Source organism: Anastrepha ludens, chromosome 4, assembly GCF_028408465.1.
Source record: "Anastrepha ludens isolate Willacy chromosome 4, idAnaLude1.1, whole genome shotgun sequence".
NCBI lineage: Eukaryota > Metazoa > Arthropoda > Insecta > Diptera > Tephritidae > Anastrepha > Anastrepha ludens.
In genome coordinates this window covers 47,533,573-47,552,358 of record NC_071500.1, presented here as the reverse complement: position 1 = coordinate 47,552,358, position 18,786 = coordinate 47,533,573, and the positions used below count along the sequence as shown (strand labels likewise).

At 37.3% G+C, this 18,786-nt stretch overlaps 1 protein-coding gene across 3 annotated transcripts in view; it reads left to right on the top strand.

Moving 5' to 3' along the window:
- Positions 1–18,786, top strand: part of LOC128862199 (collagen alpha-2(IX) chain) — a 386,091-nt gene that overhangs the window by 91,360 nt on the left and 275,945 nt on the right. For all 3 annotated transcript variants that reach the window (XM_054100687.1, XM_054100685.1, XM_054100686.1), the window contains exon 6: positions 10,224–10,361. In XM_054100687.1, coding sequence (XP_053956662.1) covers positions 10,224–10,361 — 138 coding nt within the window. The remainder of the gene's footprint in view (positions 1–10,223; positions 10,362–18,786) is intronic.

Genomic DNA, 18,786 nt, shown 5'->3' with positions numbered 1-18,786 from the left:
AAAACTTACTGGGTCAGAAACTATACAAGGTGAAGTCCGAAATAAACAAGACTGACATAAAATAGAAACAAAAAGAGCTTTGTTCAGATAACACAGGCCGACAAAATTTAACCAACATTCAGACCCAGAAACCAGACTATATATTTCCGAAGGTTTATGATGCGCTGAATCCAAATCTGGCCTCAGAATTGCTCTATTAGTTTGAGTTTTCGAGATATCCTAACCTAAAAGTGCAAAAAACCCCATTTTTGCCCATATTTGAGGTTATGTAGCCTTGCAGATGTTTTCTTTCACCAAAATTAAAGGATGGCATCTTTAAATACAATCCTTCTTTTTTCAAATGGCGTTTTGTTTGCTCAAATATCTTTTTTTTTCGCAGAGATATCGCATTTTGAAATTTTCATGTTTCGAAATTTTCCTACACCTGAAAATCGATTAAGATAACATAGACATGATATATTCGATTACTAATTTTCTTGAATTGAGTCTTATTTTTCTTAAAATTTTGTCTCACACCATAAGTGTGCTGACTCACCACATCCCTACACTATCTAACCTTTGGGTACCGAGTCACACACAGCCCTAACCCCTAGAAACCACCCCTATCATACCGCGAGCAGGCTAACCCACATAACCGCAAGCAGGCTTTCCCACAAACTCCAAATTTACATACTATTAATCCATATATTTCAGGCCCTCAAACCCAAGAAAATTAGTAAGCGACTATATCATGTCTATGTTATCTTAATCGATTTTCAGGTGTAGGAAAATTTCGAAACATGAAAATTTCAAAATGCGATATCTCTGCGAAAAAAAATGATATTTGAGCAAACAAAACGCCATTTGAAAAAAGAAGGATTGTATTTAAAGATGCCATCCTTTAATTTTGGTGAAAGAAAACATCTGCAAGGCTACATAACCTCAAATATGGGCAAAAATGGGGTTTTTTGCACTTTTAGGTTAGGATATCTCGAAAACTCAAACTAATAAATTAATTTTAGTTATCAATCCGAATTTTGCATGGACAGAGAAGCAGATATTAATAGGACTATGAATAAGTTGCGGTTTTACAACAGATGGCGTAACTTGATTATTATTCCATCGATCCACATTTCCAAACATTCATTGGAGAGCTACTGTCGTAAGGCACAAACGTCAGTATAAGTTTTTTATTTGAAGCGTAAACAACAATATTTTTACCACACTTGAAAATGTCGAATTTCGTGCCAAATAATGTGTTTTTGCGGGGAATTCTTCTTCATTATTTTAATATGAAGAAAAAAGCAGCCGAAAGTCATCGTATCTTGGTGGAAGTTTATGGTGAGCATGCTCTATCTGAGCGAACGTGCCAGAAGTGGTTTGCACGCTTTAAAAGTGGTGATTTTGGCTTGGAAGACGAAGAACGCGAGGGTGCGCCGCCAAAGTTCATGGATACCGAATTGGAGGAATTGCTCGATCAAGATCCGGCTCAAACGCAAGAAGAGGTTGCAAAAACTTTGGGAGTTGATCAATCAACCATTTCCAAACGTTTAAAAGCCATGGGAATGATCCGAAAGGTAGGCCATTGGGTGCCGTATGAATTGAAGCCAAGAGACGTTGAACGCCGTTTTATGGCATGCGAACAACTGCTTCAACGGCACAAAAGAAAGGGTTTTTTGCATCGAATTGTGACTGGCGATGAAAAGTGGGTCCATTACGACAATCCAAAACGTCGGGCAACGTATGGATACCCTGGCCATGCTTCAACATCGACGTCGGCGCAGAATATTCATGGCCTGAAGGTTATGCTGTGTATCTGGTGGGACCAGCTGGGTGTTGTGTATTATGAGCTACTGAAACCGAATGAAACGATTACGGGGGATGTCTACCGACGACAATTGATGCGTTTGAGCCGAGCACTGCGAGAAAAACGGCCGCAATACGCCGATAGACACGACAAAGTTATTTTGCAACATGACAATGCTCGGCCACATGTTGCACAAGTGGTCAAAACATACTTAGAAACGCTCAAATGGGATGTCCTACCCCACCCGCCGTATAGTCCAGACCTTGCGCCATCCGATTACTATCTCTTCCGATCGATGCAACATGGCCTGGCTGACCAGCACTTCCGTAATTACGATGAAGTCAAAAAATGGATCGATTCGTGGATTGCGGCAAAACCGACCGAATTTTTCACAAAGGGAATCCGTGAATTGCCAGAAAGATGGGAAAAAGTAGTAGTAAGCGATGGACAATATTTTGAATATTAAATTTGTAACCATTTTACGTCAATAAAGTTTCAAATTTCGAAAAAAAACCGCACGAACTTATTCATAGTCCTATTAGTTTAAATTATTTCGGATACTTTTCCTTGTAGACTAGTGTAATTCGAGTTCATTTATTCAATATAGTCCGCTCTGGCCTCGATGCAGTGTTTTGCGTTATCTGAAAGCTTTTCGAAAGAATGTTTCAGGTTACTGACCGAAATGTCCTTCAGGATGTCGGTACAAGCCTTTGGTTGGCCTCTACGGACTTAAAACGTTTTCCTTTCATGGTCAAATGCAATTTTCCGAATAGGTAAAAGTCACAGGAGCCATATCAGGTGAATACGGTGAGTGATTGATAGTTAAAATGCGATTTCTAGTCAAAAAATCAGTCACTCGAGTGGATCGATCATGCAATAAGCGCCAGCTTCCTCCTTCGCGTTATTCAGGGCGAATTCGACAAAAGCGATGCAACAAACGCTTCAAACCGGCACGATAAAAAATTGCATTGACAGTTTGAGCTGTCCGCACGATTTCCTTGAGGATAATTCCTTTGGAATCGTAAAACCAATTGAGTATCGACTTGATTTTTGACTTTTCCAACCGCAAGTTTTTGGGTGGTGGCCGAATGGGGCTTTCTATTCAGCTCCTTAAGTTTCAGGTTCATGTTGGAAACACCACGTTTCATCACCAGTTAAAATGTTGGGAAGGAAATTCTCGTATTTTCCCGCCTCTTTAATGAGGTCTTTCGAATGTTGAATTCTGAGCAGCTTTTGGTGCTCAATTAACTTGTGCGTAATGAAACGTGCACAGACCTTTCGTAAGCCCAAATGATCAGTTAAAATGCGATAAATTGATGTTTTTGAAATACTATATTCAACTCCGATTCCATGATTTCAACGATGATTTCGGTTCATTTTTGATAAATTTACGAACAATTTCGATGGAGTTTTCGGTGATTACTGATTTTACCGTATGTTCATTGTCATTTATGTCCTCATAACCATCTCTGAAATGTGTAAACCACTCATGAACTCTGGCACGAGATAGACAATCATCGCCATAAACTTTTCTCATCAAATACAGAGCTGGGCTGAGCATATATATGCCTCTCCTCTGAAAGTATCACATTTAATAAACCAATGTTTTCTTCCTCTTTTCAAAATTGCATCATATTCGAGGAGCAGGTAAATTGTGGTCTCTGGAGACAACTCAAATGACTTCGCCCAGTAAGGATATCAAGGATGCCTAGGGATGTCATTACCGGCCGTTTTAATGCTTTGAAAATACCAAGATAAAACATATACAGTGAAGACAGAAAAATCGCTTTTTATAGCAAAAAAAATCGTCATTCGCTTTAGTTGCATAGCAAATACGAATATAAAATATTTATAAAAAAAGCAGTACATATATATTATATATACATATATATATAGTCATACATATATATTCTAAGAAGTTGTACTGGCGTGCTTAATTCTCTATCCTAACATTAATGAATATATTACAGCCTACTACTTTCCGCTTATTCCACTTAAATTATACGAGATTAAAATTAACACATGAGTTGAAAAGTCCCGGGCCTAACATATAGATGCCATTAGTTTTATTGTATTCACCTCTTTCAGTTAGCACTAGTCTTTAAAAGACAGCTGTTAGATTTCATGATATTCTATTCATTAGTTCTTGAGTTATTGCCCTAAGAGTGACGCTACTTCTAATATTTTCAAATCAATGGATCAAAAATAGTTACATGTTTTAATTTTACATTGATGAAAAAAATATCGCTCAAGTGAAACAACGGCTTGAAAAGTATTATGGGGACTCTGCTTCATCAGAAACAATAATAAAACGATGGTTCGCTGACTTCAAACGTAGTCATAGAGACACTGATGATGCACAACGCATTGAACAATGGATGGAACATGGATTCCCACTTCACTCCGAAATCAAAGCGATCGTCATCTGAGTGGACAGTAAATGGTGAACCTCGTTCAAAGCGCCCAACAGCACAACAATTTGCAAAAAAGGTTACGGCCTCTGTATTTTGGGATGCGCGCGGTGTAATATTCATCGACTCTCGTGGGAAGGGGAATAATGAATACTATATAGCGTTATTTGAGCATTTTAAGACTGAAATTGTATAGAAATGTCCGCATATGGCAAAGAAAAAAATTGCTTCACCAAGACAACGCACCGTGTCACAAGTCAAATAAAACAAAGGCAAAACTACATGAATTGAACTTCGAATTGCTCCCACATCCACCGTATTCGCCAGGTGTGGCTGTCAGCGACTACTGGCGATGCAGGCCTAAAAAATGGTCGCCGGTAAGAAATTTCGCTCGAATGAAGAGATTATCGCTGAACCTGAAGCCTATTTTAAGGTAAAAGATAAATCGTTGTACAAAAGTGGTATTCAAATTTTTCAATATCGCTTTATGTACATAGCTAAGTTGTTACAAAATAATATGTATCTCAATTTCGAGACTAATCTCAAGATGTTTGAACTACAATAGAGATTCCGGAAAATACCGGGATGGTAAAATTCGAAAAAAACTGAAATATCACGATGTTATACCAATTTAAGTGGTTCACAATTGGCGCAATCATACAAACTACAATATTTTTTTACCAAAAATTTGTTTGACTAGTTCAGGTTTTCCCTGTCAGGACACTTTGGCTTTGCCATAAATTTTCATATTTTAAGTGAATTGAGTATTCCCAATTTATGGAATGACTCTGTCGATACATACCTATATTCGTGCATACGTACTGTGCATGTGAATCTACGCATGTATTGCGTGGAATTGAAATTCCGGTTATTGTGAGGCACACGCACATTCTATAATTTTGAAACAATTATGGAAATTGAAGCGTTTGCATACAATATGGCTACAGCGAATTGCCACATGGGCTGACAGAATTCCTATTGTTATGATGTTTGTTGATAGACTGAAAGAGAGTACGGGTGAAGTAGAATTTGCTGGAATGCTCTTAAAAGGCAACTCGATTGCGTACAGCGTGGAAATGTGGCATCGCTTAAACAATTTCAGTCGGCTATAAATTATGTGGAAATGATAAAAACATTTGCAAGTGTGCATATGTAATTTGAAATTCATGTTGGCAGAGTGGGCGTAATGCAAACAATTGCATGCTTGCATAGACAATTAACACATACACGATCGAAGCGGATTTAGCGGAGTTTCCCTTTAAAATTCTGGCATGTGTCTGGATTTTGTTCTACAAATTGAAGAACCCGCAGTTATATACTACCTCCGAATAGCAAACAGTTTCAATGAAAAGCGTCTTTAATGCTGAAATCCACTAAACGGTTTTCTATTGCCTGCCGAGAAGTGGCCGCTAGAAGAAAATAACTCTTTGAATCGTATGAAGTCTCATATTTACGGTAGGTATCGAACTACGGATCAACTGAATAATAGATATGCACAAGTCATTGTTTTACATATATATGTGTATGCATATAGTAAAACGAATAAACAATTTACGACGTGGGTTATCGATCCAGGAGTGCATTGGTCAGTTTATTTCTACTTTTGGCATTAAAGCACCACACTTAGCCACTGTGAGACGCGGGCACAATGAGTACAAATATTGCCGTGGATTCTTGCGGAATGAATTTCGTTAAGGCCGTCCATAAACGGTTGTTGTACCAGAAACCATCGATGATCTGTGTCTATTGATAACACCGGATCGTTATGTGACATATCACCAGATAGAGGCAAACCTAAGGATTAGTGGGACTACCATATATATTTGTTCTCACTGGGTGCCATATAATTTGACAATCGCCCAACAAAGGGCTCGTGTCGATTGGTGTAAAGAAATGTTGAAGATATTCAGTACAAAGCATGTCTATAGTACCGTTATTGGTAAAAAATGTTGGATCTGTTACCTGCTTTCAAAATCTGGTCATCTATACCACTAGATAAACTTAAAACACTCAATTCTGAGTGACAGACAACCTTTTGTTTGCCAAAATTGAAGGATTATTAAGAAAAACCACCCACTGAAATTAATCATCATTCACCAAGACAATGCGAGCTCTCATGTATCGGCGCACACAAGAGCACTCAAAAGAGCGAATTAATGGGACATCCCACCTAATGATTTTTTTCATTTCTCGAACAACAAAAGTAAAATGCGCTCTCAAGGTTTTTCAACGCTTTATGATGCCATTGAACAGCTTGGTTTAAAGGTATACTCTTCTGATGGCTTTAGAATGGAATCCATAAAGGCATAGACGCAGGGGAAGACCAAGAGAACGATAGAAAATGTGGAAATCATTAACTTTGGCACTATGCGCCACATAACCGGCGCTTAAGCAAATATGAATACTCTTCTGAATGGCAAAAGTTGGTAATTTTGAAAAACAGTAAAACCAGTTTTATAGTTATTTAACTATGTTTTCATTATTGGGTGCAAAATATAAAAGGCGACTCTCGTATGTCACATGCATAAAGTATATATGAACACGTTTACTGATAAAGGATGCTTTTTAAGAGCTTTACACCTTAAAATGATAATGCAAAACGGAAATATTTTTCGAATGATTTGCATTATAATCAGGAACAGTTTGCCATTTTCAGCTGTCTAAACCTAGTCATCGATATCGATAATTCTCTTGCAGCTAAAGCTAAAAAACACCCGATGCAATTTGAGTTCTCGAATCGGAACACTCTACCCTGACAAAAATATAAAAAATTAGTTTCACCTTAAACAGCAACAAAATATATTTGATTTAGACTTTCGACCTACATGCATTACTGCTTTTTTGCTACACAACTACCTTTAATTAAATTCAATTAGGCTACAGGCAAAATGCAACACTGTGCATGACTGCAGTTTGCATACTCTTTTCGTTGCAGGAAAATTATTTTGCATTTAAACTGTAATAATTGAGCTGCGAACTAAAAACACTAATAATTAAAAAACTCCTGAAATATATACATTCTGTCAAAAAAGTACCGGGAATTGTTCAATAAAACGCAAAGTAATTATTTAATTATCAAAATTTATTTAGTCGCCTTCAAAATAGGCTCCATTCGAAGCAATACACATATGCCATCAAAGCATCTTTTAAGCGCGTTTGAAGAGATCTTCTTGAGCTCCTTCAGCGAACTCTTCTTAATGGCCGTCCAGGGAGTGGCAATTTATGTTTTGCGAAAAGGTAAAAAGTCACGGGGGGGCTAAATCCGATGCATAAGGTGGTTGTTCGATGACATTTGTCGAGTTTTTGGTCAAAAAAGTGTTCACAATATGAGCCTTGTGAGACAGTGCGTTACCGTGGTACAAGATCCATGAGTTTTCTTTCCACAAATTGGGCCGTTTCCTAAGCACATTCTCTCAGAAATGTCGCATAACTTCCAAATAGTATTCTTTATTTACCATAGTACCATTGGGAAGGAATCCCGAGTGCATAACACCATGTCAATAAAAAAAAAAAACGAGTAGCATGACTTTTACTTTTGACCGATTTTGACGTGGCTTTCTGGGTTTCGGCTCATGTGGGTAGCGCCATTCAGCCACCGGTAGACTGGGTTGCATGTCAAACTGATATAATCACGCCTCATCACCTGTTATGATGTGCCGGATGCACGTTGGGTCCGAATTCATTTGCTCAAGCATGTCTTCGGCCACCTTCTTCCGAGAATTTTTGAGACACGTAAACGTCACAAGCTACCCCCTCAAACTTAAATGATGGTTTTCCAGCACCATTTCCTTGACTTCGTCGATGTTTTCATCCGTTAAAGACGTTGATGGGCGACCAGGTCGGCGGGTTGACTGATATAATTAAATGCCAAAAACAAGCTAATTGACAGATCAGGATCAAACTCTGCGACAATGTAGAGGACAGTTGTACCAACATCCCAGCAAAAAAAATTTAAACATATGTGTAAGCGCGCTTTTTAAATGAACAATTCCCGTTATTTTTTTGACAGAATGTAATACAGGAAAGAAAATACACAAATTGAATCACAAGCTTTTAATATTTACACTAATTGTTTGCCAAAATCAGATATTTGATTAGCTGCCACTAGGTTACCCGCTGCGTTGGTAAACTGTTCAACCATTTTATGTACTACTAAACAAATCCACCAGACTAAGTGCCTTGATTCCCCAATGGTTAATATGTGCTATTTAAAGCTAAAATAACATTTATGCACAGTAAGCATAAGCAAACATATGTATGTTTGTGTTTAACTTTAGCTTTCTGATAACGTTAGCCTCCTGGAAATGTTGATTGAAATAATGCTAAGGTATTTACAAATATATAAATACAATACGCCTACTGGGGTTGGAGGTTATTGAAGAAAGTATTTATGAGTTTGATTCAAGCGCAAGAAGCGCTTTCGAAATTATACTTGTTGCTCTCTCCCGAATGATTTGGGTAATATTTGGCTTAGGGGTTCAATATCTTCCTACATCAACTATAAATATATAATATCGGTTTGTATAAATGACGTAAATGTTCTAAAACAAAATTAATAAAAAAAAAAACAAAAAAAAATTATTTTACTGAAAACAAATTAAATCCAAATCACAATGAAACCAGTGAAGGCATTTAGTCGCATCCAGAGTTACTACTGAGAAGTACTCGTTAGAACCTTCCAGCCATCGGGTATCATTTATCGCGTGTTGTGCAATTTTTGTATGAGTGTTCACAGTCAATGGCGGACTTTTCTTTTCTGCATCCAAAATTGTTTTCAGATTGGTCTAAACCCAGACGACTCGGGAAAGTCGATGCTGTTCGTACAAATACCTATTTAAGTACCTGAATAGGCATCCCATCTGGGCCAGGAGACTTATGATCTACAAGCCTCTTTGCACCTTGAAGAACCTCGTCTGCTGTGATGCGCGGAAACTGATGTGCGGTCGACCTCGAAATTTAGGAAACCAATTTGTTTTGTTTGAGGAAGAGTGTGTTCCATGGTGCCCCGTGCTGTGTATGTGCGATTGTACTGACATGTTGAGACCGCTTGTCTACCAAGCCCCGGTTAACCAATTCCAACTTCCGGCAGTAGGAAGTCATTGTTCATTGAAATATTTCATGTATATATTTCGACACAAAATCGTCCTCTTAGTTGTTGAGATTGAGGATAGCTTGATAGTAATTTACACGCGTCTGACCGTCAGCAGGCATTAACTGCAGCACTTTTTGCACAGTTCACCTGTGTAAGTCTTTCGCTCAAATTCGCTGTAGGATCCGTTTGGTGATGCCCAATTGCGTGGTCCGTCGTCTGATTAATTTTTGTTTCAACTATCAAATATGACTAACGTACGATGCAATTTGGAAACATTATAACACCTTCCAATAGGGTGATTAATTTGTATCGCCTTTTTTTGTTTGTTGAAAATTACCGCTACGTGAAAGCTGGACGTGGTTATGATAACAACCTATCTTGGAGTTGTACCAGAGTTATGTATGTACCAACTTTTAATGCAATATAAGCATTTTTATTCGTGTTATCGTGCGCATGGACGAACGAACGAATGGAGAGATATCACTCACTCATTCCTACGACAGTCAGTTCTACATTACCGGAGTGACTCGGATATATCCTTCGAAAGACTTGCCACTCCAGCATCATTCCGGGTATAGGGAATGTTTATGCTGCTACAACAACATCAGATAACACTAAATCGACACCTTTTGAGGATTTTGATATATACAAGCATCTCAATATATATCTCGATTCCTTTGTATGTACATACAAGTACAACCGTTTTGTGAAGAAATTTTTAAGTTTTGAGCACAAGCGCACGTATATAAGAAATGGAGAAATGCTTCTGATTAGCCGCTAATTTAAAGATTGAGCACTTGTACTCTTTAGTTTTATTGCATCATTTCCGAACTTTTATAATTGTATTTGTATTTTAGTATTTTTCTACGGATATTTATCTTCCGACTACCCACTATTAATATTTTATGTTTTATTTCCTTTTTCATTATTGCAGAAATACACTGGCAAATGTACGTGCAATGCGTCTGATATCCTAGAAGCAATCAAAGATAACGATATATTACGTGAAACAATACGCGGCCCACCTGGTCTGCCAGGTAAGGAGGGAAAAACTGGTGCGCCTGGACTCACGGTAAGTACTCGATTGTTGTACATACATACATACCATATATGTACTTATATACTCGCCTATTCGTAAGCACATAAATGTGGTCACACTTGCACACATAGTGGATCATAAATATATTGAATTCAGCCGCACTCGAAGTTGAGCAATCCCGTGGCGAGCTCCAATAGAACAACTCAATCAATTTTACAACGCGCCGTATGCAGCTTGCAGATTGCTCAGAATCAGAAATGTATGAGCATACTTACTATATGTACGATTATGTTCGATAGCTGAATATGAATATGTATGAGTATATACATATATATACATCCGTGTACATTTCCACTTAATTTTGCTTATTTATGCTTAACTTACCTCAGCGCAAATGTTCAATAATGTTTATGCACACTTATGCAGTCAAAAAAAGTAAAGTGTGTACGAGTACATGCTTATAAAAGGTGACGCAAAACTAATTATCCACTTTTGTTTCGAATAACTTTTTTTTCTAAAAAGGAATTATTTTGATAGAAATCTTTATGTTGTCCTTTATGCGATCCATTTCTTGCTGCAGCCAAAAATTTCAAATATCGGGTTATTCCCCAGTTCGTAGCATTTTTATATATTATATATTTTTTTATTTTACAACGTTTTGTTTGCTGTTTGGCTAAGGGTATTCATTTGATAAAACTCTTTGTGCTCTACAAAACTATGCTAATTCTATTTTTAAGTTATTTGTTTTTTTAATAGTTTTGAGGCTCAAAAATTGAATACGCAGGAGGCAGGAGGAAGAACGTCTCAAATCACATTGAACGGTCGCCAAACCAGTCTTTAATTGGCAGAAAAAATGAACTGAGATCATAAAATGATTCTCAGCCACCTTCATCTAATACGATTTACCGAAAATTTGGGAACCTGGGTGACTCACGAACTCAATGAGCATTGAGCAACACGCGGCATTAAACAGCGCTTTTTGTACCGGATGTTAACGGGATATGAAAAATGGTGCCTAAAGATCAACATGGAACAAAGAAAGGAGTGGGTCGCTCCAGGAGCTACGCAACAGCTGAGAGTCAAGCCAGATCCTCATCCAAAAAAGATCATAATATGTGTTTGGTGGGACTGAGAGGGTATGGTGCACTGGAAAATGCTCGAAAAGAATTATACGCTCAACAATAAGCCCCACATTGGCCAATTACACCGCGTGAATGAGGCTATTCGACTGAACAGACCTGATCGACACGATCAAACCGTACTCCTTCATGGACAACGCCAGGTCCCACGTTGCACAAGACGTCAAAGCCGCACTCCAATAACACGAATGGGAGGTCCTTCAGCATTCGCCGTATTCTCCGAATCTTGCACCGACCAATTACCATCTTTTTCGCTCTCTGTGAAACCATACCTTCGATAACAAAGAGGTCCTTAAAAACTGGCTCAACAACTTCTTAGACACCAGACCAGGCGATTTTAAGCGGAACGGCATCAACAAATTGGTCAAGAGGTGGGAAGAGGTTGTAAGCAGCAACGGCGAATATAGAATTGATTAACTTATTGATATTATATAATTATTGTTCTTCGTTTAAATAAAAGTCTTGGGTAAAAACGGTACGAACTTATACCCTAACCCAATATTATTAACGTACGGCACCATTTGCAAAACTTATAAATACTCCGACAGGGTAAATAATTTTGCGTCACCTTGTACAATCACAAATAGTCAAGTTTGTATGAGTTTATATGTACAAATAAATGCGTGTTAAAGGTGTATGTGCCATATAAAGTATTTTTATTTGCCCGCGTGATCTCAATAACAGCTGCAAAAGGAAAGCAACTGCATAGTACGTACGAGTATACATATATGAAAGTTTTAAAGTGCATTCATATGCAGTTCAACTGCGGAAACCCTCGTACAAATAAATAATTAGCGCGTAATTGATAGGAACGAGAAACGGTTCTTAAATGGTCGAAGTCGAAAGCCACTCTTAAATTATGAGAAAAAATTGCAACATACGAGTAAAAGAGGAAATGTTTAGTAATTAATTTCAAGATATCGCTTGTTGGAATACAGGAGTTTAGGAACCCATCTTTGATCTTCATTTTAACTTTAGCTTCTTGTTTTTCTATAAATTGTGTCAAACATACCCGGTAAAATTCAGGTTTGTTGAAAAATAGTCCACTCGATACCTATCTACTAGACTAAAGGAATTCAAATTTATACACTGCTTTTATATATCTGAAAAAAATCTAGTAAGCTAGAGCCGTTGAGAGGCTCTTATAAAATGATCGACTCTTGCAATTAATTTAGTCTCAAGCAAAGCTTAATGATACATTTTGGTCTCACAATCTTATTTCAATTGTTTATGTTGGCTTGTCCCTTCATTCAAACAAATCATCATCATCATCATCATCATAGTAATTAAGTTAGGGGTGAGCCAGTGCTTCCTCACAAACGCGTTCCATACGACTTGTTTCACTGCGTTCTTTCTCCAAGCATTTATAGTACAAGGTGTAAGTCTGCATCAGCACCCTCTGCTCATCTTTTTGGCGCTTTTCCACGCTTTAAACTGCCTATAATAAGCCGGCAGTCGTAGTCGAATGCGTTGGTGCGTGACTACCATTCGGAATTTAGAGAGAACGTAGGCTCAAATCTCGGTGAAAAAACAAAAATAAGAGAAACATTTTTTTAACAGCACCAACACGCCAATATAATATAGGTATATCAAACTATCACCGATAGTTTTGATAGTGGGTATTATTTTATATATATATATATATAATACATTAACGGTATTATCGGTTTTAAGCTTCACGCTTGACTGCCGATAATATATAATAAAACCCACCATACCCGAAATTCGTTCAGACTCAACTGAAGGCGGGGGTATGGAGAAAATATTCTAGGGACTGCAATGGAACTCACGGCACATTCAATAAAAATGTAAGCAAATTTGAATTAATATATTTCATATTCACTAGAATTTCTATCTTGAGAACAATGCATTCAAAATTGTTGTCAATGTAAATGTTGTCAATGAAAAAACAAAAGCATCGATTTCTGATAAAATTACACCTACTATCTAAACTATCGGTGTTAGTTTGGCAACTCAAATATAGTATATAAGTAGGGTGATGCAGAACTTTTATTTTTCAAAATGAACTTATGATATGGTGCCCAAAGGCAGGCATTTGTTTTAACTAAATCATTGGATATTGAATAAATTTGAATCTCTTCGTCTGATAAGAGTCTTCCTCCTTGCACAATTACTACCGAATGCGAACCCTTAACTGCTACTCTCTGCCTTCAAAGAACATTCAACGGAAATGCTTCTAAGCTACTTCAATGCCTACATGATGCTTAAACTCGCTACATACACAAAGCATTAAAATCCTATTAAGTGCAACAACAATTGTTGCAAGTATACAAGAAGAAAATTGCATTTTTACGCTCATAGCTACTTCAAACTGCCTGATTTTCATTCCTTGCATTGCGCACCTTCTTTTCATCAATCTTCAATGCCTGTGAACATAACTATCAAAATGTCTGAATTGCAAAATAAGCAATATAAGAGCATGTAATATCTAGTTGCATGATGCACTTGTGGCAACAATAGCACATTTTCACAGTGAGTTACGCTTTTCTCAATTGCAAGTGTACTCGTATAGGATGAAATGTTAATATATGTCAGTGTATGCTAATGTGACTGCATGCGTCCGCACAAAAGTATACTATGTAAATGGTGTGTATATGTGTGTGATTGCATGTAGCTGAGGGCATAAAAATATTTGCTTTGTTAGGAGATAGCAAATTTCTTGCCTTTAACCGGCATATTCAAAAAAGAAGCTATGTTACAGTAAGGTTGCTAAACCACTCACACATACCGCCTTGTGTTTGCCTTTGTTGATTCTATTACATACATGAGCTTGTGTTACTGCTGCTTGCTCTTCTCTTAAAGATAGTGCAAGGACATAGTGGCCACCCAGCGGCGATAATTTTGAATTCTCGGTTGTATGCATTGTAGTTGTAGTAGGTGGCAAGAGTTTGCATTTGGGTTTCTTAAGTCGTAAAATATTGGTGCTGAGGATAAATGGGAGCAAAAAATTTAAAACTGTTAAAATAGGAGCGGTTAAGTAATTTGAGGGTAAAGTTTATAGTAACTCTCTACCAATTCAGTGCTCCAATAGCTGCGAACTACTTGTCAATCCTCTCGTCTTTTTTACGTTAAATTGTAAGATACCTAAAGCTCAACTCTCCCTCAATAGGAGCACCCCTCCGCTGATACTTTCTGACAGGCTAAAGTTCCTGGGTTTTATCTTACAAAGAACTAACGAGGGAGCTCAATATTTACGTAAGGATTAAAAAGCTTCAGTTGCTTTGCATGGCTGAATTGGCGCTGTTAGTAAAACATGGGTTATATCGTCTACGGTAATCTATTGCCTCTAAGATACTATTATGAAGCTGATTTTGTGATAAGGTGTCCTCACCTTATGGTACTCATTGGAGTAGACGACGTTGGTTAAGCAGTCAGTGAGAGTCAAAGTATTGCCTTCATTGGAATCAATGGTGTGCTTCGGACAACACTTGCGCTGTTGTTTAACGCAATGCTAAATGTGGTTCCCGTATACATTGCACATAAAATATGATGAAGCGCGTAGTACAAACAGACTGAAACAGGACCTTTTATATCCACAGCCCCTCAGTGGAGGAATGAGCTGGATGCAGCGTTTGAAGTCGTGTTAAGTGAACCAGTACTTGGGTAGCTTAAAGTTGGACGGCAAGGTTTTGCTGAGGTTATTTTGAGCTGAACTTTTCCTCAAGTTCAAGTGCAGTTTGTCATGTCTACCGTTCATTCCGGCCGCTTTTCGTAGAGAGCTCCATTCAGATCGTTTAAGGATTTCATGATAGATGGCATCCTTCGGATCCCAGAAGATGCACAACATAACCTTTGAAGCATGAATAATTCTTTTCGCTGTCGATGGACCTGGTTATCTGGCAGGCTTCATCATTTTCGATGCTTAGAATTATCATAATAGATCCCGTTTTTATCGGCAAAGATGATGCGATGCAGAAAACATTTTCTTTTCTGCCGTTCAAGAAGCATCTCACACGTCACCAAACGTCTCTCGATATCCCTCGCCTTCAATTGATGTGGCATCCAATCACGTGCTTACCTTTGAGTATCTTCGAATTTTTTCGGTGCCCCTTCGCGATCTTTATCACTCATGTCGAAATTGCCACTTTGGGAGGGCCGAAACCACTCTTTAGAAGTAGTATTTGATGGAGCATGATTACTGTAAATATTGATCAATATACGACACGTTTTAGCTGCACTTTTCTTTAAAAAGTTCTCATTTTTTCTTGTGACTTCCCGCAAATGCTGTTTTCTCGGGAAGAACGTAGACATTTTTGACATCAGATAAAAACGATCTTTACACTTCAATCGAATGTGAACTACTGCGATAGAGACCTCACATATACACCTACAAAGCACCAGTATAGTACTAGAGCGAAAACAAAAATACTATCAGCAGTGACACCTCTTTTACGAAAGTGACAACTTATTCCCATGCGCAATATATGATATGTTATTCTTCTTTATTGCCGCGATAACCGGTTACGCGATTTTGGCCGAGCTAAAGAAGCGTGCCAGTTGTTTCTTTCTCGTGTTAAGCGACGTCAGTCGGAAACACCAAGTGAAGAAAAGTCCTACTCCACGTTTCTCTTCCTCTTCTACCACCAATTGATACCGCATCGAATACTTTCAGAGCCAGAGTGTTTGTATCCATTCGGCCGACATGACCCGTTGGATCTTTATTCACTGCACTATGTCTATGGCATTGTAAAGCTCATACAGTTCATTATTTTATCGCCTGCGATATTCGCAGTCGCTAACGAGCAAAAGTCTAAAAATGCTCTACAGAATCTTTCTCTCAAATACTCCAAGTGACGTCTCATCGGATATTGTCATCGTCCAACCTTTTACGCCATACGTTAGAATAGGCATTAAATGGCAGCCTTATAGAGTGTAAGTATTGTTCGTCGAGATAGGACTTATATACACAGACAAAATTATGGAAACAACAACCAATTTTTCATTTAATAAGCTGTATCTTGAGCTGAAATGAATATAAGGAATAAACATAACGAAAAATATTATTGTAAGAAAAATCTAGAAATTTATTGTACTTATATCTTTAAAATTAAAATAAACGTAACAAAACTTTACTTCATGAATAAAAAATTAACAAAAGGCATACAATAGACTTCTTAATTTTAAGTTCAAACAAATTTTAGTATTTAGTAGGCATTCCTTTTTGCTTGATGAATTCATTGCCTTAATGGTTCACTGTACGCTCTGTATTAATTTTTTCGAATTCCGTATTGGGTTTTCTCCAAATTCGAATCCTTCTATCCGATTGAAAAATGTTGAATTTATTCTCGTTGTTAAAAAAACGTTGCTCCAGAATCAAGTGACTTATTTTTATCTTGTTTTGCAAATACCAGCGTTTTATTTTTATTGAACTTGTTGATGAGTGGTTTTCTTCGCACCATTCGCGAGGTATATCGTGCACATTTCAAGGCCCTGCGAATTGATCTCGGATGGACTTCTTTACCTATGATGTATGAATTGCGAAAGCAAGACTTGTAATTACCACGCAAGTTGAATTGCGAATGATCATAGTAATAACGGGCTAGCCATACCTTCAAAAATTGCTTTGTTAGAAAAAGAAAAAAATCAGTTAAAATTTTAAATTCATACTTTAAGTGAATAATTTTGTCCCTTAAAATATAAGGCAATATATAATAAATATGTGGATTTTTATTACAGCAACATTCTTAATTATATTCATTTATTCTTTAGATACAGCATATTGAATGAAAAAGTGGTTGTTCTGTGAATAATTTTATCCATGTGTGTAGGTCTTTGTTGGAAAATTATACAACAGGATTTTAGTCAATAGTTGTTTGTATTTCTCTAGATCGTTTATGGCTGGTAAAAAGGCAAAAGGAACTCATTCGGGACTAATTCGCCACTATTGTGATTCCAAGTGATACTTGTATGAAAAATATTCGTGTATAAGCAGTTCAGTATATCTAAAAGCACCTACCGTCGCTCGGGGCGTATGCGCAACCTCCGCGACATAGTACGATGCCCATCAAACTGCTTCCTTTTTCCTCTTTTGCTTGTATGTTGTAGGAATTTTATATGAGTTGTAGATATGAAAAAAGGTGTTAAAATTTGCTTTTCATCTGCATGACACACATGATTTGTCGCCGCTTTGGCCTGTCGACATAGTTTCTTTCCATTACTTGTATGTGGGCGTTTAAAAGTATGCTTGATGTGGTTCGTCGTAGTTGAATTAAAAATTAAAATGTGCAGCAGCATGAAAAATATAGTAAATAGCTATGATATTTTTTACTGTTTATTGTTGATGAGGTTTTTCCGTTATATGCACGTGCTTTCCTCTCCTTCGTACGAGACACAATTTCTTTTATAATACGCTGCGAATTTTCTTACATGGAGGTATAAACTTTCTTACCTCATTCGCAATGCTGATGGGTATTTTGTACCTCCAAAATATCCTAACTCACATACTAAAATTCTAGCAGAAACGTAACTGTACACGAAAGTAACTATTTTGCATAAATAGTTAAATGTATATCTATGTGTTCTTGTACATGCATCTAAATAGCGACAGCATGACATACTGCAACTACAGAAAGCAAGACGAAAAAATGTATACAAATTATTGTTCGAGTACATATATACATATACCCATATATGTTTACAGGGATACGTCTCAACTAAAAGGCTACTACTTTCATTTAGGTACTTTTATGCATATGTCCATAAGTTACAGCTAACAGCAAAAACCTGCCTTGCCAGCATCACTGGGTCTAAGTCATAGACACTTTAGACGGAATATGAAATATGACCATAATGAAATGTGCATATTATAGTATGTATGTACGTATGAGCATATGGCTTTCGGTCACACTAATGCAATTTGTACTAAAAAAAGCTTTTGTAAATATTATCTTATTTATATATTAAATACATAAATGGAATACAAATATAAAGCATATTCCATTAAGAGTAGAGAGGCAAGGATGGAATTATTATTTTTATTTTTTATTCGGAATTCCCATGCATGCTATTATGTGAGTAATCCACGATACCAGCTACGAAATGTACAACTATAAGGTGGTCGTGTAGCAACTCCCGCTCATTAATATCTGCTGGTACGATTAAGAGTGCCATGCCGCTACTGCAGAAAAATACCACGTTGATCAAAAAGTTCCCGGAATATATTCAGAAAATACATAATAAAAAAAATAAATAAATAATTGGCGCGTACACTTCTGTTAGGTGTTTGGCCGAGCTCCTCCTCCGATTTGTGGTGTGCGTCTTGAATATTATAGCCTTCAACGTTCACCCTATTAACATCA